General features: G+C 43.3%; 1 protein-coding gene across 2 annotated transcripts in view; it reads right to left on the bottom strand.

Moving 5' to 3' along the window:
• Nucleotides 1–24,307, bottom strand: part of LOC147709532 (fucolectin-like) — a 1,051,872-nt gene that overhangs the window by 60,481 nt on the left and 967,084 nt on the right. For both annotated transcript variants that reach the window (XM_086928072.1, XM_086928073.1), the window contains exon 2: nt 17,524–17,591. In XM_086928072.1, the coding sequence (XP_086784198.1) occupies nt 17,524–17,591 (68 nt within the window). The remainder of the gene's footprint in view (nt 1–17,523; nt 17,592–24,307) is intronic.

The following is a 24,307-nucleotide window of genomic DNA, read 5'->3' on the forward strand; positions in this document are numbered from 1 at the left end:
CTCTTTGCAGATAGTGAACGGTAGTTAACTCAGACCTTTACCCCTGTTGTAATCCGTCGTACCTGCTTGTCTCTCCATTTGATTGATTATTATCCAAGCATTTACTGTTTTACAATTGGTTCTCTTTGGATCATTCTCTATTTACAAACAAGCACAAAGTCGCAATACTCTGTTTAGTCTTTGCAGATAGTGAAAAATCGTGTAAAAAAATAAAAGTAATCGAGCAAAATCAGTAGACCATACATACCAACATTTCAGAAGAGCAAAGTGGGAGAATTAAAAAAAAAAATCGGGAGAATGGGGCATTGAATCGGGTTACGGGCATGTATGGGCTTTGGAAGTGGCTGCTGCAGGATCGGACATTTGAAACGTAAATGCACGTGTTTTTTTAAACTTTCAGATGCACGGAGCGCAATGGCAGGCAGAGAGAGGGTGATGCAAGTGTTGTGCACTGGCCTGGCAGGTTGCTGGCAGTGCATTTACTCCTCCTCCCCCTCCTGTGTGGCAGCCCGGGCTGTAATAGCTTCCCCGCGCGCGCACACAGCGCCCCAGTACTTCACACATCTTTAAAAGACCATTGCCTTGGTAATTACGCTTTGTTGGTTTTTCACCCCTTCCAGAGCCCCTGCATCGCCACTCTGAATATTGCTGGAAGAATTAGCACCTTACACAATACAAAACCCTGTCAGCTAAAACCCCCGAGGAATCGGGTTTTAGCTTGCAGGAATCGGGAGGCGGGAGACTAACCTTGAAATCGGTAGTCTCACGCCTGAATCGGGAGGGTTGGCATGTCTGCAGTAGACCACTAATTCGATCTCTTTTTGACCTCGGTAAAATACAAACATTAGGAATAACCCTTCATGAGAAATACGAAAATAGTGAAATGAACTGAGCTCCACACCATGAGGGCTGCAAAACAGCTCGACTCCGCCACCCACACCGCCCAAAATAACGGCAAACCCTATGCAAATATTATAAATATACACAACACACCAGCAAAGAAACAGAGTAAAACATTTTATTAAATAACTATTTACATAACTATTTTATACTTTTTATTGCCCGATCCGGCTAGCTCAATCGATCGAGCATGAAACTCATGCACTGATAACAAGCGTTGAGAGTTTGTAGAATGATGGCTTCAGATTTTCCACATACGGTGTAGTGGCGCGAACTGGCAGGGGGCGTTTGGATTCTACCCCTTCTCCAAATAAGATTTTCATACGTGAATGTTCGTTCATGCTTTTTGTCCCTGACTTGCTTCCATATCACTGCCTTACATACATGGCATAAGTCCTGGTTGTAGAGTACCATACTTCAGAGTTCTAAGCAGCTCTTGTAACACTGTTTAAACCTTATTTGCACCTGCTGCAGCTTCACTATTCAAAGTAAGTGGGGTCCATTTGTGGACCTGACTGCATTGGAAAACAATGTGATACGGTGCCTCCCTAAACCGCTTGACGGAGGCCCCCGAGGGGCGGTGAGATGGCGCGGACTGAGAGGGGGCGCTTGGCTCCTGCCCCCTCCCCAAGTCGTGTTGCCCTGGTGAGGCCTGAGATCGCCCCCGGCATAGGCGGCCGGCTCCCGGGGTCCGGCGGAATTTTTTCCCTTTTGAAGAATCTTTCATTCTGGACCTTGTCCCACAATCCGTTTCACCTGAAGACACGCTGTCGTAGGGCGCCCCTTTACCGTTTTAGTTGCCATTCCGCCCGCTTTTGGTACTCTGTGCCTCTTCCGCCATTCAGCTGTTTACCGCTCGCTCTTGCGACTACAACGTCTCGCTCACCATGTAGTTGAGTTGCTCCCGCTCTTAAGATTTGACCGAACTTTTTGGACTGCTGAAAGCGGTTGTATTCCGACCGCTGGTTGGTGGAGACATTTTGACTATATTCTGCACCTGCATTGTCGCGTAATGCGTCATATGACGCGACGCGTTAGCGCACCCGGAAGTGCTCCGGTGCGCAAGGCGCAGCTTCCCGGAAACGATCCAGAGCGCGCCGCGCAGCGCGTAACGTAAGCATAACAGGTCATGTGACTTGTTAATAAAACTTTTCATTGGTTCATTTTACTTTTCTTTTCCTAATTATGTAAGACTAGGTCATGTGACCTAAAAATAACACTTTTCATTGGATTAAAACATTTTTTTTCCCCAAACGATGAAAGCCCCACCTTGTTTCTGGAAGTTTCAGACTGAAGCTGGCGTCACCATGAGAGCACCACCATCTCGTAGCTCCGTCGTGGCCATTCCGCAAGCAATCATGGCAGCCGCTCCCCACCGGAAGCCTGCGGGAGTCGAGGGCCCCCAAGACTTTTGTACAATCTTCAAGGCTGAGGGGACGCTTTCGAGAATGGAACCCAAGCCCTGGCAGACAAGCGTCCGAGTTCCAAGGTGTCCCAGGGCCATTTTACTGGACCAGGCCCAAATCCGAAGAGCCGGCCGCCATTTTAAGAGTCCTGTGGCAGCCGCCTATCGCTGCACCGCAAGAGTGGGAGCAACTCAACTACATGGTGAGCGAGACGCTGTAGCCGTAAGAGCGGGCGCTAAACAGCTGAATGGCGGAAAAGGCACAGTGTAGCAAAAGCGGGCGGAATGGCGACTGAAACGATAAAGGGGCGCCCCACTACAGCAGACAAGCCTCCGCCATGTGCTTCAAAACTGCATATGTATCTCGTGATATCAAGGTTGGGCAACCAGTACAGAACGAGCAGTTACGAGTCCCATTTACACCGGCGCCATTTTGGGCGCGGCCGGGCAGGTCCAGGATCTACTGAAACATAAAAAATGAGGCTGACGTCTCTGAAGCAGTTGACGAACAGCAGGACATAGCAAATAAACATGAACTCTCTAAAGCTGTTAACTCACTGCAGGACAAAACAAGTGAACCTGAAACCTCTGGAATAATTGTCGCTCAAAAGAACAACACACAAAACTCTGTAGAGCCTGAAGAAAAAAAAACAGAAGGGCACTGTAGTTTCAGACACACTTAACACTATTGACTAAACAAAGATATCGTCTGTTTATAAAGCAGTTATCATCTTGACAGAATTGACAAAGAAGTGTACAGACACCAATGCATCAGCATTCTCGGAGATAACATCTTAAGGAACAAAGAAAGACCTGTTCACTCTTGACACCCCAGGTGCTGTGTATATTGCACTATAGTGCTGCATCGAGAAAACGGGCAACCCTATTGATGTGGATTTTTCATTATTGATTATTGTAAAGAAATTGCGACTCCCCCCTTTAGCAGATTAGCTAAATGTTTGCGTAATTTAGGCATTAAAGTTATATTATTGTTGTTGTTATCGTTATAGTTCTGGTTAATTTCAAAAAATGGTTAAATATATTTACAGTTTTTGTTGCGTTCGTTATATTTAAATGTTAATAAAGTTTTAAAATGTAACTGTCTTGGAGTACTATATTTTTTTTAAAAATCGGGTGAATGGGACCTTGAATCGGGTTATTGTCATGTGTGGGCTTTGCAAGTGTACTGCTACAAGATCGGACATTTCAAACTCAAATACACGTTCTTTTTCTTACCTTTCCGAAGCATGGAGCGCAATAGCAGGCAGAGAAAGGGTGATGCACGTGTTGAACACTGCCTGGCCTGCAAATTGCTGGCAGTGCCCCCCCGCCCGCTCCTGAAAGAGGGCACACACACACCGCCGCCCCGAGTACTTCACAAATCTTTAAAAGACCATGCGCTTGTTCAATGGGAAGTGGATAACATGGCTAAGAGCATTTGCTGGATAATGCATGAATATCGCTGACTTTTCAACGATATTCATGCATTGCGGCCGTTTTTTATCGCATTTGCGATAAACATTGCTAATAGCAAGGTTTATGTGCGATAAAATTCGCCGATGTGCGGCGATAATTTTTGTCTCTAAACAAGTTAGAGACAAAAATTACCGCTAGTTGTTGGTAATATGCCCCCGGGTTTTTCCTTGCAGGAATCGGGAAGCGAAAGACTAGCAATGAAATCAGTAGTCTCACGCCTGAATCGGGAGGGTTGGCATGTCTGGATACTCTACAGCTGGGGCCATAAACTACATTCGCAGGGCTAGGTGATAGCCTGGGTCCGGCCTGGACAATCGGACACAGAGGAAGAGGAGTGTCAGAGGGTGCGGTAGTGAATAGGGTGAAAGGGAGGTGTCGGGCGGGCACAGGGTGTGATTCTCAGAGAAGAGCAGCGCAGATGGGGGGAAGTATATAGCCCATGCATGAGAGAGCGGGGGTGACCATTGCGTGGGGGAGATGCGTGCGAGGGTGGGGAGCCATGCTGAGAATCGGCGGCGTGCTGAGAGTGGCCCTGGTCAAGGCATCTAAAATGGCTGCCGTGCACGACAAAATTGTGGCATTGGACAAAACGCAAGATGGCGCAGACAATGTTTATCAATAAGGATTCATTTATAACAAAATATTTACTCGCAGTGACAAAATGGTGGTCAACACTTCCTCATTTCCATCGAATCGAACGTTAACAAACGTCACGCAGCAAAAAAAAAAAAAAAGCTCACACACAGAGCAGTTTTTAGCCATGTTATCCAATGGAAGGTGGAGGATAACACGGCTAAGAGCATTTGCTGGATGATGCATGAATATCGCTGACTTTTCAACGATATTCATGCATTGTGGCCGATGTGCGGCGATAATTTTTATCTCTAAACAATTAAAACGAAGCACAAAATGGCGAATTCCCGTTTCGCTACCAGTTTGCGGCCCAGTTCGCGGCCCGGGAAACGCTTCTACCGTGAAAAATAATTTTTTTTTTATTTTCCCCACGGGACCCTTTAATAACCCCAACAACAATCCTAGGGGGTCAAGAGGGGGATACCTTACCCCCTTTCATTAAATTCCCCTTTTGTTTTTCACCTCTTCTTCTCTCTCGATCCTACCGAGAGACAAGATGGCGGCCGCTCCGGACTGTTTAGAATGTTGACAGACACCGGAGAGCCAATCAGCTTTCTGCGCGCAAAGTTCCGATAAGCGAAAAGTAAGCGGACCGGATCGCTGCCCGGAGCGCTGTTACAGATATATATCTTGATTTAAACGTTAATTTCTCAAAATCCACTGAAGCACATATATTGAGACCTAGCAAAGGCACATCGGGCTAACAGTCCCTACAATTTTGCCAAGTTTCGTGCAAATCCATTCAGCCGTTCGAGCTAAAAGTGAGGCCAAAGGCCCTATGGAAAAATGAATGGGAAAAACGCGTTTTGGGACCCCCCTTTTTTCTCGGCCCCCCCTTGACGAAACCCCACCAAATTTTCAGGGGCTGCTCAGAAACAAAATGTGCCATTTTCCTGAAAATGTCAGCCGATTCCGTCCACAAACGCCAAAGTTATTAGACATAGAATTTTCAGAAATCCCATAGGGAATTAATCCTAACTATATATACCTACTGGCGATAGCCAGTAGGTATATATATATATATATATATATATATATATATATATATATATATATATATATATATATATATATATTTATATATATATCTTACCTACTGGCTGTCGCCAGTAGGTAGTTAAAGTTAGGACCTATTTTCCATAGGAAATCCCCAACATTCTATGTGGAATAACTTTGGCGCCGGTTGACGAATCTTCAGGAAATTTTTTAAACTGGTGGGTCGCTCCGGTCCACTCCTATCCTTAAAGTCTTGGGGTGATTCGTGAAGCGGGGGCTGAGAAAAAAGGGGGTCCCAAAATGTGTTTAACCCATGCAATTTCTATAGGAACCGTTCATCATGGCTACAGCCCGAACTGCTGAACGGAATTACACCACATTTTTCATAAAGGTTGTCCTTGGTTCAGTCTCATGTCTTATGCTAATATGGTGTCAATTTGTTCAGTAGTTCCTGAGAAAATGAGAACTAAAAGTACAGATATATCTATGGCCTCAGTGGATGCGCGTATCTTGCGCGTGCACTAAGCGCACCGCCCCTATCACGCACTGAATGCTAATTAGCTGTCAAGTGGTTGTCAACATTCGAAACCAGGAAATTTTGGCAGCCATTTTGTGCCTCCGTACTAGCGGGGGTCTAGAAATTAGTGGAACAAGTGTTCAAAATGTATAAAGGGGGCAGGGTAGAAATATCTTGACCCTCTAGACCTGCTTAGGGGGTCTCACAGGGATCCCTAGGCCCCCCAAATTATTATTTGTTTTTTTAAAAAGCGGAGAAATGTGCGCTGGGTGCATGGATCCGCCATGAAAAAATAAAAATGAAATGCGGGCTCCTGTGCTTCTTTAAAAATTAGCTACCTGGAATGGTCAAATCCCAGGGTGTAAAATATTACATTTGATGGTGGATCCAGAGGGGCCCTGTAGCCCAGGGACCACCATTCCTCGGTGCTACAAAATAACTGGGTTAGGGAGCTCAAAGGTCCATCTGAGCCCCGGGGATTACCACCCTCCGGGGCTTTTTATATTTTGGGAGAAGTGCTGCGTGGTCTTCATTCTGGAGCAGTCTAAGGCCTTGGGGAACACCACCCCCCAGGAGCGGCTCAAGTGATTCGGGTGTGCATGTTGTAGTGCTGCCGTCACTCGGGTCTTACATGTAAATGTGTCATTGTGTCTGTGAAGTACCACAACATGGCCAACATGGAAGGTATGGGGAATCGCTGATCCTGCATTCATCCACAGTTGCAAACATAAAAGATGGTGGACATGACGTATTTCTGCAAATATGAATGTTTGTTGTACATTCAGTGGAGTGTTGTAGCTGTAGTATTACAGGGCTATGAAAGCTTTTGGATGTACTTTTTGGCACATGATGGGCAGCTAATATATACACGTATGTGGTCATTTGGGTATACTGTCAAACTTGGTGCTGCAAATCAGTGTTCGAGGCTCGGAGTTGCATCCGCATCCAGTTATTGTAGAGTAATGACGTAATCTACGCCTGCCTGCAAATGTACTGTAAATACGGTGCTCATGTAAATTGCTGATACATTTTTGTGTCTACTTAGTGCTATATAAATATGCTAAAAAAAAACAATAAAAAGCACACACTTATAAATTGATTATACAGTTTCTTTGCAGTATTGTAATGATTTTGTACGTTTGTATTTTTAGAATGAGCAAGAGAAAATTCTATAATCAAAGTTTTTGTTATTTAAGAGGTACAATTGTTGCATATGTTGTTTACAGCACAATATAATGTGGTAGGGCGCAGGAGCTGCATTTTACAAACATAATAAATACACAGACACAGATAGATAGTTGAAGTGGGTACGGACACATGCGCTACACTCCATTTTATTACGTTGCTGTTGATAACAAGAAGAATAGTAATCATGATATCATACACCGATATTCAATCGTAAATGGTTTATGACTTCTGCTGTACAAAGGTAGGAGCACTACATGTGAAATAATAAACAGAAGATTCTACTGTAAAGGGTTCATAAGTTATGGTGCACTAAGGTAGGGTCGGTTTGAGTGGAACCTGCAATGATTCGCGGTTTAGGCAGACCGCACTGGTAAGAATGTTTTTTGACTTTTGAATTTTTCCTTAACAAGGGCATGTGGCGATTATTTACGGGGTACTGAGTTAGTAGTATGTCTGGTGTTTAGCGTGTGCTCACCCTGCGATGATGCGTGGTCTGAGCGGGCTGCACTCAAACCATTCAATGTTGCATACTGGACTATATGAACTTTGAGGTGGAAAAAAACCTAGCATTGATGGTTATCAATTGCTGTGCAAACTAGGTGTACTGATTGCTCCCCATAGCAAATGAAACAATTCCACTTCCCGCAGTGCATTCTAACTTTCCCAAATTGGGGACGTATGTCTGGTGGCAATGTTGAAGGTGATACCCCAGAGGTACTTGGTATTGCCGGAGGTGGAGGTACAATTTTGCGCAATCTTCTACATTCTTTGTGACCATAGTTCACAGGATGCAGTGATTGAAGGTGCTTGCAAATACTAGCAGTGCAACAGCACTATTTTTTGTCTCTGCTTTAAATAAATGGAGGCTGAATTTAATGCTGTCTGTAGTGTAGATCCAAAGCTGAATTCAAGTTGTGAACCCTACAGTCCGCAGTGTGCATCGAAGACAGTAGTCAGTACAGTTATAGAACAATGTTTTTTTCACTTATTCTAACAAAATCTGAATACATACTGAATAATTGTCTCTGCATTAAATAAATCAAGGCTGAATTCCCTACTGTCTATAGTGTAGATGCAAAGCTGAATTCAAGTTGTAAACCCTGCTGTCTGCAGTGTAGATCTTAGGGTGGAGGGAATCATCTTCAATCATGATGCAAGTAAACGATAGACATTATTATTATTATTATTATTATTAAAAGGCTCTTCTATAGCGCATGGCCACTCTGGAGCATCCCAGCGCTTAAGACTAACCAAGCAGAGATGGATTAAAAATAGAGAACTATTTTAACTAGTTTTTTGGAAACAGAAGAGTTTTTAACTTTTTCCGAAAGACAAGGAGGTTAGGCTCTTGGCGAAGAGGTGGAGGAAGAGCATTCCACAGCCCAGCCGCGTTGTGCGAGAACAGGCGACCTCCTGTGCGGGATCTCCTGATCCTAGGCACTGTCAGCAAATTTTGTTGGTTCGAGCGAAGATTCCTGGTAGGGTTGTAAGGTCTGATCATATCCTCTAGAATGGGGGGGCCACTCCCATAGAGTGTTTTATGGACCGTGCAGAGGGTCTTAAAATAGATTCGCTCCTTTATGGGGAGCCAATGCAAGGTGCAGAGTGCGGGCCTGGCTGATGTACGATGGCTCGTGCCCGTAAGTAGCCGTGCTGCGGAATTCTGGACAACCTGAAGTTGCCGGATAACCGACACGGGGGCTCCAAGATAAAGCGCATTTCCATAATCCAACCTGGATAGGACAAGGGACTGGACAATGGTTTTCATTGCTGCCTCGGGTAACTGAGGAAGGATTTTCCGGATTGTTTTCAGCAGTCCGAAGCAGGTGGCTACTGTTTTCCTTGCCTGGGTCTTAAATGACAACTCTGCGTCCAACCAGAAGCCGAGACTCTTTATCTCGGTCTTTGGAGTGGGTCCTGGTCCCATACAGGAGGGCCAGTGTATCGAGTTGTCAAATGTGGCTCGTTTTCCTAGAAGCATCAGCTCCGTTTTACCTCCATTCAATTTCAGGTGGGACAGGTCCATCCAGTTTGCTACTGCCTCCAGGCAATGACAGAGCCTGGAGGGGGAGGATTCCAACTGATTAAGAGAAACAACTAGCTGGGTGTCGTCAGCATAGCTTACCAGTTGGATCCCAAAGGGGGCAACTACTTCTGCCAGGGGCGCCATATAAACATTAAACAGTGTGGGGCTAAGGGAGGAGCCCTGTGGCACCCCACACTGTAATGGCATTGATGGAGAGCAGCTATTTTCTGTAAAGACCTTGAAGGATCTGTCACCAAGGAAGGACTCCAGCCACATGAGTGCCCTGTCTTTGACGCCCAGTTTTTTGAGACGAGACAGGAGGACACGGTGATTCACCGTGTCGAAGGTGGCACTGAGGTCCAGGAGGATAATGGCCGCGCTGCCACCTGCGTCCAGAATCCTCCTGGAATCCTCTACCACCCTCAGCAGTGCCGTCTCCGTACCCTGTCCTTTCCGAAACCCAGTTTGGGTTGGATGGAGCAGGTTATGGGTCTCCAGAAAGAATGCTAGTTGTTTGTTTACCCATTTCTCTGCAAGTTTACTAATGCCGGGGAGCAGGGAAATGGGACGATAATTGGAAAAGTCCTGGGGGTCGAGATGAGGCTTTTTTAACAGGGCCTTGACCATTGCCAATTTCCAGTCTTGGGGTACCCTTCCTAATTCAAGTGAGGTGTTAACTAGATGGATAATGTATGTGCTGATGTTGGGCAAGGCTAACTTTAGAATATTCATAGGGGCAGGGTCTAGCGGAGAACCGCTTTTTACAGAGTTGAAAAGCGTGGGCAGCAGTTCAGTACTGAGGGGGAGAAGGAAGGGAGGCAAGGCAGAATAATATCTGTATCATCTGGCAAAGGGAGGATAGGTTCTTCAAGAGTTAGAGGAGGGAGGGACAGGAGGATCTTTTGAATTTTTTCAGCAAAGAAATTCGCCAGATTGATGCATTGAGCATCAGCCTCCTCCGTACAGAGTGGTGAAGATGGCGGGTCAGGGGCTTTTAACAGGGATTTAGCTATCTTGAACATCTCTCTTGGGGCGTTGGCTGAGATCTCTATTTTTTCTGCATAAAAGATGGATTTAGCCACGTTAAGAGCAGATTTATATTTTTTTAGAGAGAGTTTGTATTTAGTTTTTTTCTCTTCCACAAAGTGTTTTCTCCACTGTCTCTCCAACCGTTTACATTCTTGTTTTAGGGACCTTAGCTCAGAAGTGAACCAAGGTTGTTTAGTGGAGGCTTTCTTTTTGGAGATGTTTGTTTTAGGAAGCACCCTGTCCAATGATGATTCAATCCATTGGTTAAAGTCCAGGTTATGTATGCAGCATGAATTTTATTATTCAACTAAATCTGTAAGTGATATAAAAGAAGTTTTTGAAAGAAGCATACTAAAGGGATATTGTACAGGGTTTGATAGGTGTTATACTTCGTTTGGTTTGCACTGAGATAGTGGTACCTGAAACAACAAGGTTCTGTGGAGCCTACGATGATGTGTGGTCTGGGCAGGCCGTACTGATAGTAATGTTTTTTGTCTTGTGAATTCTGCCTTAGTAAGGCCACGTGGCGATTTTGTGTAGGTTTGAGGGACAGTACTTTTTTTGATACTGCACTCTATAAATAATGAATTAAGAATCAGTTGAATTCTGCCTGAATATGGCCATGTGGCAATGAATTATGGTGCACTGAGCGTGTACATAACCTGTGATGATACGTGGTCCAGGCAGGCCGCACTGGGGATAATGTTTTTTGACTACCGAATTTTGCCTTAATAAAGCCCTGTGGTGATTATTTATGATGTACTGCGTTCGTGGCACGTCTGGTGTTTAGCGTGTGCTCACCCAGCGATGATGAACCGGGTGCACTCACAGCATTGACTGTTGCATAGAGGACTGCATGTACTATCATTAGGTGTGCCTTTGCACTTGCAGCGCAAATTTTATTATTCAACTAAATCTATAAGTGATATAAAAGAAGTTCTTAAAGGAAGCATATGAAAGGGATATTGTATAGGGTTTGATAAATGTTATACTTAGTTTGATATTGTACTCTGCAAATAATGAATCAACAGTCTGATTAATTGTGAGCTCTGATGACCGCAGTGTACGCAGTAGGCAGTGGTTAGCAAGAGCCCGTGGCTATGTGGCATTGAGTAGAGCTGCACAGTATTGGTAATTTAGTATGTATGCAGCCAGTGATTATAAGTGGTGCACAGCATTAGTGGCACCTGAAGCAACAAGGTTTTGTGAATTCTGCGATGATGCGTGGTCTGAGCAGGACACAGTGATAGCAAAGTGTTTAAAATCAAGTTTTCTTATAAATACTGGTTGTCCTTTTACGAGAGTAAGTTGCAGTAGATCGCCAAAGACTATGATATGTTGTCTTCCAAATAGAACATCTGACTCAATACGGTCATGTTGCAATTAATTATGGTGCACTGAGTTAGTAGTAGCTTTGGCACTGAGCGTGTATGTAACCTGCGATGATGTGTGGTCTGGAAAGGCCTCAGTGGGAGCAATGTTTTTTGCCTAGTGAATTCTGCCTTAATAAGGCCACGAGGATATGACTTGTGGTGCAGTGAGTTAGTGGTTCGGGCGGGTCACACTGGTACAATGTCACTTGCCTACTGGCATGTGTCATGTGAAATCATCATTGCACCTGAATCGTGAGCCCTCACAATGTACATCGAAGGCAGTACTCATCACAAACATCCAAAAATTCTTTTTGTGATATCATTTAACAAAATCTGAGGACATAAAGTACAATTATCTCTACCTTAAATAAATCAATGCTAAATTTCATCCTGTCTGTAGTATAGATTCAAAGCTGAATTGAAGTTGTTAACCCTGCTATCCGCACTGTAGATCGAAGGCAGTACTGAGCACAGATATGGACGAATGATTTTTGTCTCTTATTTTAACAAAATCTGAACACATACCGTACAATTGTCTCTGCATTAAATAAATCAAGGGTGAATTCCCTACTGGCCGTAGTGTAGATTCAAAGTTGAATTCAAGTTGTGAACCCTGCTGTCCGCAGTGTACATTGAAGGCAGTAGTCAACACAAACATCGACAAATGCTTTTTTGTCACATACGTTAACAAAATCTGAGGACACAGTACAATTGTCTCTGCCTTAAATAGATCGAGAATGAATTTATTGTTGACTGTAGCGTTAATGCGCTTCTGGTATCAAGTAGTAAACTCTGTTGATCGCAGTGTACATTTGAAGGCAGTACTCATTACAGACATTGAGGAATGTTTTTTGATGTATCATTTAGCAAAATTGTCTCTGCCTTACATGAATCAAGGCTACCTTGAATGGTGTCCATAGTGTAGATGCAAAGCTGAATTCAAGTTGTGAACCCTGTTGTCTGCAGTGTACATCGAAGGCAGTAGTTGACCAGACATCGAGGAATGCTTTTTTGTCACATACTTTAACGAAGTCTGAAGACATAGTATAATTGTCTGTGGCTTAAATAAATTGAGACTGAACTCAATGTTGTCTGTAGTGCTTAATCGCAACTGGTATCAAGTTGTAAACTCTACTGACTGCACTGTAGATCAAAGGCAGTAGTCAGCACAGATATTGACGAATAATTTTTGTCACTTATTTTAAGAAAGTCTGAGGACATAGAGTATAATTGTCTTTGCCTTACATAAATCAAGGCTAACTTCAATGGTGTCTGTAGTGGAGATCCAAAGCTGAATTTAAGTTGTGAACCCTGCTGTCTGCAGTGTAGATCGAAGGTAGTTGTCGATTCAGACAAAAATCTGCGGAGCTGTGGCGCTGAGTTCGCAATGGGCCTGTATGGAGGTGGCAAGTGGTCATGGCGGCAGCCACGTGGCAGGGTGCGGACCTTCACTGTGGCGGAGTCTCTTCTCTTTGCAGAAGTGAACCACGCCCAAGGCGTAGGCTAATTATTTATTGTCTTACGCTGACGTTGCGTACGTTGGACCACCCCATTCCGCTTCTGCTTCAAGAGTGGGGATAACACAGCTACATGACCGAAATATTCCCCAGTGTCTAAGATTATATGGTTGCGTCCACTCTGCAGTACACTACATGTATCAATAGTATATCTACACACCAACAAGTTTTTGGTTTCTATAGTGAGTTGTGTACAGCATTTCACTGGTAGTCTGGGCATTGTGTACATTATTGTTGATGTGCGAGTTCCTTCTCTTATAGATGGGTGGTTGCCAAATCTCTGAACATTGAGCTAGTGTGCTGTTGAGGGAATATATTATTTTGGGAAGGTACGTTGTCCTGTTTTGCGCTGCCTCTGAGGTAGTAGAGGAAAAGGGGTCAGGAGGAGTGGTTGTAGTGGTGGTGGCGCTGGGTATTGTGATTTTGTTGGGTGTCGAAAGTTTATAATTAGTACCTCTATCACATATTCCTCTTTAAATATGGGTATAAGTTGGATGTAATTCACACAGTACATAGTCAATGTCCTTACACTAGTTAAATGTTGATGTTAATTTGTTAGTGGTAAGTGGAACTATTGCCTGTTTTTGTAGGTAGCATTACAGATTTGGCTTTTTGTTGAAAATATGGGGAAGTGGAGAACATTATAATTAGGAGTTGTCATTCAAAAAACCTTAGAAATTACTGAAAAAACCATAGGTTTCAAGCAGGTTATAGTTATGAATTATCATTTAAAAAACCTTAGAAATTCATTGAAAAAACCATAAGTTTCAAGCAAGTTATAGTTAGGAATTATCATTTAAAAAAACTTTAGAAATGTATTGAAAAACCCTAGGTTTCAAGCAGGTTATAGTTAGGAATTATCATTTAAAAAACCCTAGAATTAATTGAAAAAACCATAGGTTTCAAGCAGGTTATAGTTAGGAATTATCATTTAAAAAAACTTGGAAATTCGTTGAAAAAAACATAGGTTTCAGGGGTGTTATAGTTAGGTGGACATTTCACTTATACAAAACCATAGAAATTCCCCCGTTATAGTTAGTTCAGCTAACTATAACTCGCACGCCCACAATGCACTGCTGATGACGTCACATATTACATCACTCATGACATGGTCAGTGACATCACTCATGACAACAATGATGACATCTCAAATTACATCAATGGTGACATCACTGATGACATCATCCTTTTGATAGAGTGGCAGACCTCCTCTCACCCTAATATAACCTTTGATACAAAGACTCAAAATAGAAACTAGCATTTTCAAAACAATGAACATACCAATACTACTTACAACACACCAATTCAGTAATTCCAAGATCTACATACACATCCACTCATTCACCAACAGTCCTATACAGTCACTCATACATGTACTCACTCATCATATGTAATCATACACCTTTACATTCTGTCACACACCGCCACTCATCCATAGAGTTACTCACACACATAGTAAGTCATGCTAATAAAGAATAAAACATCTATTTACTTGCATGTACAGTTATACATACACTAGCACAATAACTAATACAGAAACTTACCTATACTTACTTTTTAAAACAATGACTTATAGAAACTTATTCTTACAGGAACTGTTGCAATCTTTCACACTCACATATACTCACTTATATACACAAATATTCAAATGTACTAGTTTAAAATATATGTAGTTACTTATAAAAACACTATTGAGACATCCATTCACTCACTAACACACCCCTACATACACTCACCACCCATACAGTGCAGCACACATACTGTCTTTAACAAATACAAATAGTGACACACTCATTCATGCATCTATGCACTAATTAGAACATTGGAATGTTGGGAGCTCCGTTGAAAACAATGGAGTGCTCTGGGCTTATAATGGCTGGTATAAGCCTGGAGCTCCAACATTCCAATGTTTCTTTGTTCACAGCTCTGGCTTCCAATCCCCTCACACTCCCAAAAGGCTTTGTTTTTTTTGTTAGAACATTCTGTCCTCTAGTGACAGAATGTTCTAATAGCCTTATAGCCCTTCGTAGATGGGCTATACCGCTATTAAAGTCCCTCTCCTTTGTTAAAGGCCCTCGCCTTCGGCTCGGGGCCTTTAACGCTGGAGAGGGCCTTTAATAGCCGGTATAGTCCTCTACGGCGGGCTATAAGGCTATAGTAATACCCTCCACTGAACCATACAGACATTCAGACACTCATACTGATCCTGATACTCGAAAAACCAAGTAATAACCCATATAAACACTCAAGTAGATACTCACTAACCCATGCAGTCACTTATACACAAAGTGAGAGACTGATACAGATATTTACAAATTTAAACATTACTCACTAACCCATGTATTCGCTAAGATACACTTAATCAGCCCGTTATACAATCAATTATCATCCATTTTGATACTTATATACCCATTTATTCTTCCATCATATAAAACATATTTAATTTTCAGAAAAACACACATTCACTGGATGATGTCATCAGTGATGTCATTTGAGATGTCATCAGTGATGTCATGAGTGATGTCACTGACCATGTCATGAGTGATGTAATATGTGACATCATCAGCAGTGCATTGCGGGCGCGCAACTTATGGTTAGCTGAACTAACTATAACGGGGGAATTTATATGGTTTTGTACAAGTGAAATGTCCAGCTAACTATAACATTCCTGAAACCTATGTTTTTTTCAATGAAGTTCTAAGGTTTTTTAAATGATAATTCCTAACTATAACCTGCTTGAAACCTATGGTTTTCTCAATGAATTTATATATATATATATATATGAACACACATAGGTGCACAGAATATAGTGCCATATTGAGTAACTTTGTTGAATGTCAGGAGGGGTCATGACCCACAAGTGAAGCGTTTAGTGGGTCATGATGCAACTTCCCTTCCTCAATAATGCCCCATGGCCAGGCCATGCATTAAATGGTGAGGGGGTCACCTGGACCCCTCATGGTGCCATAAATGGCCCTGGGAACCCCATCCATGCCGGCTCTAGCTATGCCTGTGGTGCCCACCTGTGGTTGCTTTCACTTGGCGGGAGCAATTTCAAACCTCCTTCCAAGCAAAAGCAAACACTAGGGGACAGATTTACAAGGACATTTGCCACTAATCATCACGTTTTGCAATGCTCTGATAGCGCTGTGCCATGCTCCATATTAACAAGGTGGCGCTAGCCACTTTGCATGGCCTAATGCCGGCTTGTAAATGTGGTCCTCCGCAAAGCAGTTTTCTGCATTAAAGGGGAGTGCAATGGGTGTTACAGTGGACGTTCCCACGCAACACCCATGGCTTTTTAACACTGCTCCAGATTTACAAAGATCTGTAAATCTGAGGCAGCCCCGAAAACTAACGCCTCCCCAGGGGAGAGGTAAGAGTGGCGCAACAAGGAGAAATACCTTTACTTCTCCTTGTTTTTGCTCTTTCTGTGTGTGGAAGGAGACTTTTCATTGGTTTCCCTGTCTGTTGTGAAGCGGGCAGGGGACCAGATGAAAAAAAAATTCCCGCTGGCAGGGAGCAGCATCTTAAGCTACTCCTTGTGGGAGGGAGCAATGCCGGCTTCCCCTGGAGGTGGGTAGCCGACTGGAGACATGGAAGCAATGGAGCACCCTCGCAGCCTACAACAATAATGACATTTTTACCCTTGTTATGCTCCAAGGCACACACCCGTTTTTGCATGGGCCCCAAGCAGGGTCCCTGGAGCCGAAATTGCCATTGGGAGGGGAGCTGCGTGGACCCCGTCCCAAATATTGAGTGGATGGGGCCTGGGCAATGGGGCCCCAGGGCCAATATTGGCCCAGGGAGGGAGGCTGCATGTTTCCCTAAACTTTCAAAATAAGGTCCCAGGAGATGGGACCCCTGGAGCAAAAATCGGCCCAGGAAGTAATTAGGCCTCTGAGGGCGAGTTCCTGGGGCCAATATTATCCCAGGGAGGGGACTGTGTGCCCCTTTCCCCCTTCTTAATGTGGCAGGACCCCAGGAGAAGGGCTCCCAGGGGGGAGGTACGTGCCCCACCGCCCTATTTACGCAGTGGTTTCCTGCATATGGAGGAGCAGAAGCCGCTATCTGCATCACAGAGCAGACGCCACTATCTGGAATTACACTTTATATTTTCAACCTCTAGGATTCACCTCATTTGACTGTCTGTGAATTGTTTGGGTCTGTTCTGTGACAGTAAGTGAGGCCGCATCTTCAGGTGAGGCCTCTTTGTGTAAATCCCCTCTCTACATCCCCATTTGGCTCCAATTGAGAAAGACCATACACATCTGTTTCCTTGCCTGGGATTCTAACCCGGAAGAAAATGTTTGTACTGAAATGGCTAGAGGTTGAGAAAGTCTGACTCAGCTGCTTTGCGAAATGGTAAGTTAAAAGTTGAATTCCAGATCCAACTGGGAAAAGAAAAAAAAATATTTATCTTTAAAACACATGTATGAACTACTAAGTGATTTTCGTGTTACCTTCGTAGTCAGAAGCACTGGCAACCAGCATCATGCAGGCGAAGATGGCCTGGAGTAAAGCTTTCATCCTGTCAACAGAAATACAAAATGCTGATAACCTCTATAACATGAAAAAGTCAGAAACAGAGCAGAATCCTCTGTTCAGGGAATCTGTGACATACTGACAAGACACAAAATATCTGTACCACAAAAGAAAAGAAAAATATATCATGTTTGTCTTGGTTGAACAATGCCCATAGATGAAAATATCACTAGCCTTTTAAAGTTCAGTTCCCTTATAGACATTATTTTAAAACACTGTGTTAAAGGACACAGACAATTCTAGGAGGATTAGCAGAGACAACCGTCCTTCATCTGAGGTGGTCGTTCATCTTCAACCCCGCCAGCGCGGATGCATCCATATGGCAAGGTAATGCACCACCAGCAGGGGGCAGTAAAGAGCACTGTATTTCAGCATGGACCATTCATCCCTGTGGCGCTGATAGCTCTTGCACCTTTCCTGATCATAGCAGTCCCTGTATGGCCAGCAGGTCAGAGTGGCGGTTCTTCTACTCTGGTTTTCTCCAATGGGCTGCTCTCAGAGCACTATGAGCTACAATACAGAACTATGGCCACTTGTCTCCTTTCTTGTTGCGTCCTTTTCCACAATGGGCTTGTTTACACATTTATTTATTGATATATTCATTTTCAATGTATTTATGAAATGATATACCAGCATTTGTAAAGTGCACAGCTACCTCCGTAGAGGGGCTGTCAGGAAGATTATGCGAGCTATTGCCCAGAGTCACAAGGTGCTGTCCTAACCTGTTGCTGGTGGGGGGGATCGAACCATGAACCCCGTGATCCTGAGTCAGGCACCCTGGCCGCTGCGCCACACCTCTTCCACGCATTTTGCAAACGCTTATCTTGGTAGCCAGTCCGGCCGGGTTGACTGGGGGGATGCTATATTTGGCGATGGTCCAGTTCCACCACAAAGTTCTTCATGTCCTTTCCAGGATCTTGAAATGCTAACCTAGGCCAGTTAAAGGCCAATGCTTATGCTATACCTTGTAACCAGTGTTTGTATAGCACATATCCGTATGTGGTTTCTTAGTTTTTATGGGTTTCCCACAATGCAGAGCCTCAAATGTTCCTGGCTGCGTAGCTACACCACTGGCAGTAATGCACACCAGACAGCCCAGGTATGGGTGGCAATTTACAATCCAAACAGCCCAGTTATAGTGCATGAAAGTTACTAGGCCCCCTTACTAGGTTGCCATCTCAGTCTGTCATCTGCCCCTGACACCTCCTTGGACAGCATCTGCTGTATCAAAACTCAAAACCATTCTAATTCAAATATTATTGTTTTTGCACTCTTCACTGTATTTCTGCAAGTCAACACCATATCCCTAAAATGCATTAACAAAGCCAATTGGTTTGCCACTTGTAAAGTGCATGAACATGAAGACACACCATGCAGGGACCCTAAATTCACTGCTACCCTCACATAGGCACATCCCTCACACTGCAATATTCCTGACTCTGTACTCACAAAGGCACAACTTTCAACCTGTAGGCCACTTACCTTACACTCACAAAAGACAATGTTAATCCTGAAGCCTCACTGGCGTAACCCTCCTAATGCACTCAGTAAACATGGTGGCTATACAAAACTCATGCACACACACTGCTCACACATAGGTACACTGCTCACTAAGAAGGAGTTGTGTTTGGATAGATGGTGGCATAGGAGGCACAGTTTGAGTATCTGCTACAACGGTCCACTGGTACAATTAAAAGCTTTTGAGGTGAACTACATTGAAGCCTGCATGTCGAATGAGGTTATCTAATCACCCATTAGCCACACTTGGACTAGCACAGGAGACTATATGAGTGCGATCTTTGTAGTGTTTTGTGGGGAAGAGACTTGTCATTAAAAAGTGTCCCACAAGCCTTCTAATAAGCAAGGTGGTTGTTTTTGCAGTACAAGCATATGCTAAAATAAATGAAGAAAAACCAAAAGCTGGCAACTAAAAGTGGAGGGCATGTGCTTTAATATAACATTTTAAAATAAAGCTTCACTCTGGTCTGCCTTCTTGGAACAGGCAAAATGTCTGCAGAGTATACAGAATACCTCGTCAAAATGTTGGCATGGTCGTGAAGCCTGGTGCCCTGCATAAGAAAGTTGTTTGAGCTCCAATTGCAATAGAAGAGCACCTGCTGGTACTCTCATTACTCAATTAGCACTAGTCAGAATTTGCATGGGGTGCTGGGGGAAGAGCTAAAGGGAATTTCTCCGGAGGTCAGAGTCCTCTGGATGCAGAGTAACATCTAATAAGTAGGCAAAATTATGTTACTCAGACTACCTGTCATCCTACAGATCTGTGATTGTCTATGAGGCAGAGCCAAACAGTGACATCAAAGCAAATGGCGAAGAGAGCTGATCCCCTGCCGAATTGTATATATGCTGTTCTGAAGAGCTGAGCTAATATGTTAATAACACGCTTTCTGATGAACAACTCAAAGTGTGCATATCCAAAGCCCATTTTCTCTAAGAAAGATTATGCATTATTTGTGCAAAAATATGAGGCTGGTGAGACAACTAAAACAGTCTTTTGGTTAGAGCAGAACACAGAGAAATAGATCACAGGGAGCATGAGTACAGGGGGTCCTTGGTTCACATGCATAAGACACACAGAACTGGTCAAGAGAATCACATTTTTCTCTCAAAGACACTGAACAACTGCGGTATTGCAACACAAGTGCAAGCTTCATTCAAAAACATGAAACCAATGTGCTACTGGAGGGTCAGACAAAGGGTCCTTCAAAGGCATGAAATAAGTGTGGTGCTCAAGGCCAGTTCAACGTTGCCTCAAAGACATGGAACAAGTGTGATACCGCAGGGTTAGCCAGTGCAAGCTTCATTTAAAGACATGGAACAAGTATGGTACTCAAGGACAGTACAAGCTTCAATACGTGGTACAAATGTGATATTGGAAGGCCACTGTAAGCATTCTTGATGGCATGGAACAAGTATGGCACTATGGAGCACCATTTAATACCCTCCTTAATACAATGAACAAGCAGGATTTCAGATTTGGTACAAGTGTAAGGAACAGCACTGGGGTGTATGGGTGCAAACTTGACATGCACGTATTGCAATATTTCCACAAACAAAACAGGTTCAGTGCGGGCAGAAGTACACGCATTCCTCACGCTACACAGTCAAAATATCAAGTTTTAAATTTCGACCTACACAAATATCGTGTTTGAAATTTCGAAGGTGCAGAATATCGATGTCTAGAATATCGTTGGACACAATATCGACCCTAAGGTAAGTAATATCGAAAATCGTTATATCGATGTAAGTAATATCGAAGTTAGTAATATCGATAGCATATATATCGATGTAACTAATTTCGATGACACTAATATCGATATTTGTATTATTTTTTTGTTTTTTATTATGTATGTGTTATATGCTTTAGTTAAGTATTTAAAATAAATTATATCATATGTGTATTAATTTTATATATTAATAAATGTATTTATAAGTAAATTATATGTTTTAGTACCGGAGCGGGTTGTGGGTTTATAGGGGAATAGGGTGGGAAGTAATTTAATTATAATTAGTAAAATATTTTTTTATGTATAATTTATTTTGTAATTAATTATTAATTGGCATTTAATTATTTTAATTGACAAATTAATTATATAATTGGTAATTAATGTTAATTTAAATTGAATGTTATGTTTTAGTACCAGAGAGGGTTGTGGGTTTATAGGGAAATAGGGTGGGAAGTAAATGTATTGTAATTAATAACATATTTTATTTATGTATAATTTATTTTGTTATTAAATAATAATTGGCAATTCATTTTTTAATTGATAAATTAATTATACAATTGGTAATTACTGTTAATTTAAATTAAATGTTATGTTTTAGTACCGGAGCGGGTTGTGGGTTTATAGGGGAATAGGGTGGGAAGTAATTTAATTGTAATTAATAAAATATTTTTGTATGTTTAATTTATTTTGTGATTAATTATTAATTGGCAAATAATTATTTTAATTGATAATTAATTAATTGGTAATTAATGTTAATTTTAAATAAATGTTATGTTTTAGTACCTGAGCGTGTTGTGGGTTTATAGGGGTATTGGGTGGAACGTAATTTTATTGTAAATATTTAAATATTTATACATTTTTAGTTGTGGAAAAATAATGTATTAAATAATTATTAATTGGTAAATAATTATTTTAATACATATTTATTTTATAAATTGTCAATACATATTTGTAATTTTTACATAATTTTTAATAACTAGAAAAAATAATTAAATAATTGAAAAACATTTTTTTTAAATAATAATTAGTATAATGTTTTTTAAGTTTTTTATTATTGATTTTAATTTAAATAATATTTTATTGTTATGATAAATAATTTATTCTTTAATATGTATTATTTGGTGAGTAATATTTAATACTTATTATTTATTGGTGTTAGTAGGTATTTTATTGTCAATAAATTATTCAAATGTATTTGTTTTTATTAATTATTAATTGTTTTTTATTGATGTTGATGTTTTTGAAAAATTAATTATACATTATTTCAAATATAAATATTATTTAGAAGTATGTTAAAATAAAAATCTATGTTATTAAACGCTTTCCCTACTGTTGCACCCTTTGGAGTTGGAATAGTAATTTTTACCCACCCGCTATCCAATGCTTTCACTACTGTTGCACTCTATGGATTGGGAATAGTAATTTTAACCCCTACACTATCCAACACTTTTCCTACTGTTGCACCCACTGGAGTTGGATTGGTAATTTTTATCCGTACGCTATCCAACGCTTTCCCTTCTGTTGCACTCACTGGAGTGGGAATAGTAATTTTTAATCAATCAATCAATCAATCATGGCATTTATAGCGCGCACTACTCACCCGGAAGGGTCTCAAGGCGCGTGGGGAGGGGGGGTCTGCTACTGCTCGAACAGCCAGGTCTTGAGCTGTTTCCTGAAGGCGAGGTGGTCCTGGGTCAGTCGCAGGTGGGCGGGCAGGGAGTTCCATGTCTTAGCCGCTAGGTAGGAGAAGGATCTTCCTCCAGCGGTGGCTCTCTGGATGCGAGGCACGACGGCGAGGGCGAGGTTCGCCGATAGCAGCTGGCGGGTGGGCGTGTAGAAGGTCAGGCGGTCGTTGAGGTACCTAGGGCCCAGGTCGTGGAGGGATTTGTGTGCGTGGGTGAGGAGTCTGAACGTGATCCTCTTGTTGACAGGGAGCCAGTGTAGGTCTCTCAGGTGGCTCGAGATGTGGCTGCGTCGGGGGACGTCCAGGATGAGTCTGGCGGAGGCATTCTGGATGCGCTGGAGTCTCTTCTGAAGCTTGGCTGTTGTTCCAGCGTAGAGGGTGTTTCCATAGTCCAATCTGTTGGTGATGAGGGCCTGGGTGACCGTCTTCCTTGTCTCGGTGGGAATCCATTGGAAGATCTTGTGGCGCATGCGGAGTGTGTGGAAGCAAGATGAGGAGATGGCGTTGACTTGCCTGGTCATCGATAGGGAGGAGTCCAGGATGATGCCCAAGTTGCGTGCGTGGTCTGTTGGCTTGGGTATGGTGCCTAGGGCTGGGGGCCACCAGGAGTCGTCCCATGCGGAGGGGGATGTTCCCAGGATGAGGACTTCTGTCTTGTCCGTGTTCAGCTTTAGGCGGCTGCTATTCATCCATTCGGCGACGTCTTTCATCCCTTCGTGAAGGTTCGCTTTTGCGGTGTCGGGGTCTTTGGTGAGGGAGAGGATCAGCTGGGTGGCATCGGCGTAGGAAATGATGTTCAGGTTGTGGTTGCGGGCGATGGCAGCTAGTGGTTTCATGTAGATGTTGAAGAGAGTGGGGCTGAGCGAAGATCCTTGCGGGACCCCGCAGATGACTTCGGTGGCCTCTGAGCGGAACGGCGGGAGACGTACTCTTTGTGTTCTTCCGGAGAGGAATGAGGTGATCCAGTCCAGGGCCTTCCCCTGGATGCCGGTGTCGTTGAGTCGTTGGAATAGGGTGCGGTGGCAAACAGTATCGAATGCAGCGGAGAGGTCTAGGAGGATGAGTGCCGCTGTTTCAACGTTGTCGAGCAGGGCTTGGATGTCGTCAGTGGCTGCGATGCGGGTGGTCTCGGTGCTGTGATTGGCTCTGAATCCGGACTGCGATGGGTTGAGGGATCCGTTCGTCTCGAGGAAGGCGGCCAGTTGCTTGTTGACGACCTTTTCGATGACTTTGGCCGGGAAGGGGAGGAGCGAGATGGGGCGGAAGTTCTTGAGGTCGGTCGGGTCCGCTGTTGGTTTCTTCAGTAGTGCGCTGAGCTCGGCGTGCTTCCAGCTCTCAGGGAAGGTGGCTGTGTTGAAGGAGGCGTTGATGATGTCTCGGAGATGGGGTGCGATGGTGGGGGCCGCTTTGTTGAAGATGTGGTGGGGGCACGGGTCGGTCGGCGATCCGGAGTGGATGGTGTTCATCATGCTTGTCGTGTCTTCGAGGGTCACCTCGGTCCATGTCTGGAGGATGGCGGCTGGGTGCGTAGGTTCGACCGGTGGGTGCAGGGGTTGAGCGCTGAAACTGTTGTGGATGTCGGAGATCTTGCGGTGGGAGTACGAGGCGAGGGAGTCGCAGAGGTCCTGTGAGGGGGTTATGTCGTTGTTGCCGGTGCTGGGGTTGGAGAATTCCTTGACGATGTTGAAGAGCTCCTTGCTGTCATGGGCGTTCTTGTCCAGTCGTTCCTTTAGAGATTTCTTCTTTGTGGTGCGGATGAGCTGGTGATGTCTG

The sequence above is a fragment of the Lissotriton vulgaris genome, chromosome 6, assembly GCF_964263255.1.
Source record: "Lissotriton vulgaris chromosome 6, aLisVul1.2, whole genome shotgun sequence".
Lineage (NCBI taxonomy): Eukaryota > Metazoa > Chordata > Amphibia > Caudata > Salamandridae > Lissotriton > Lissotriton vulgaris.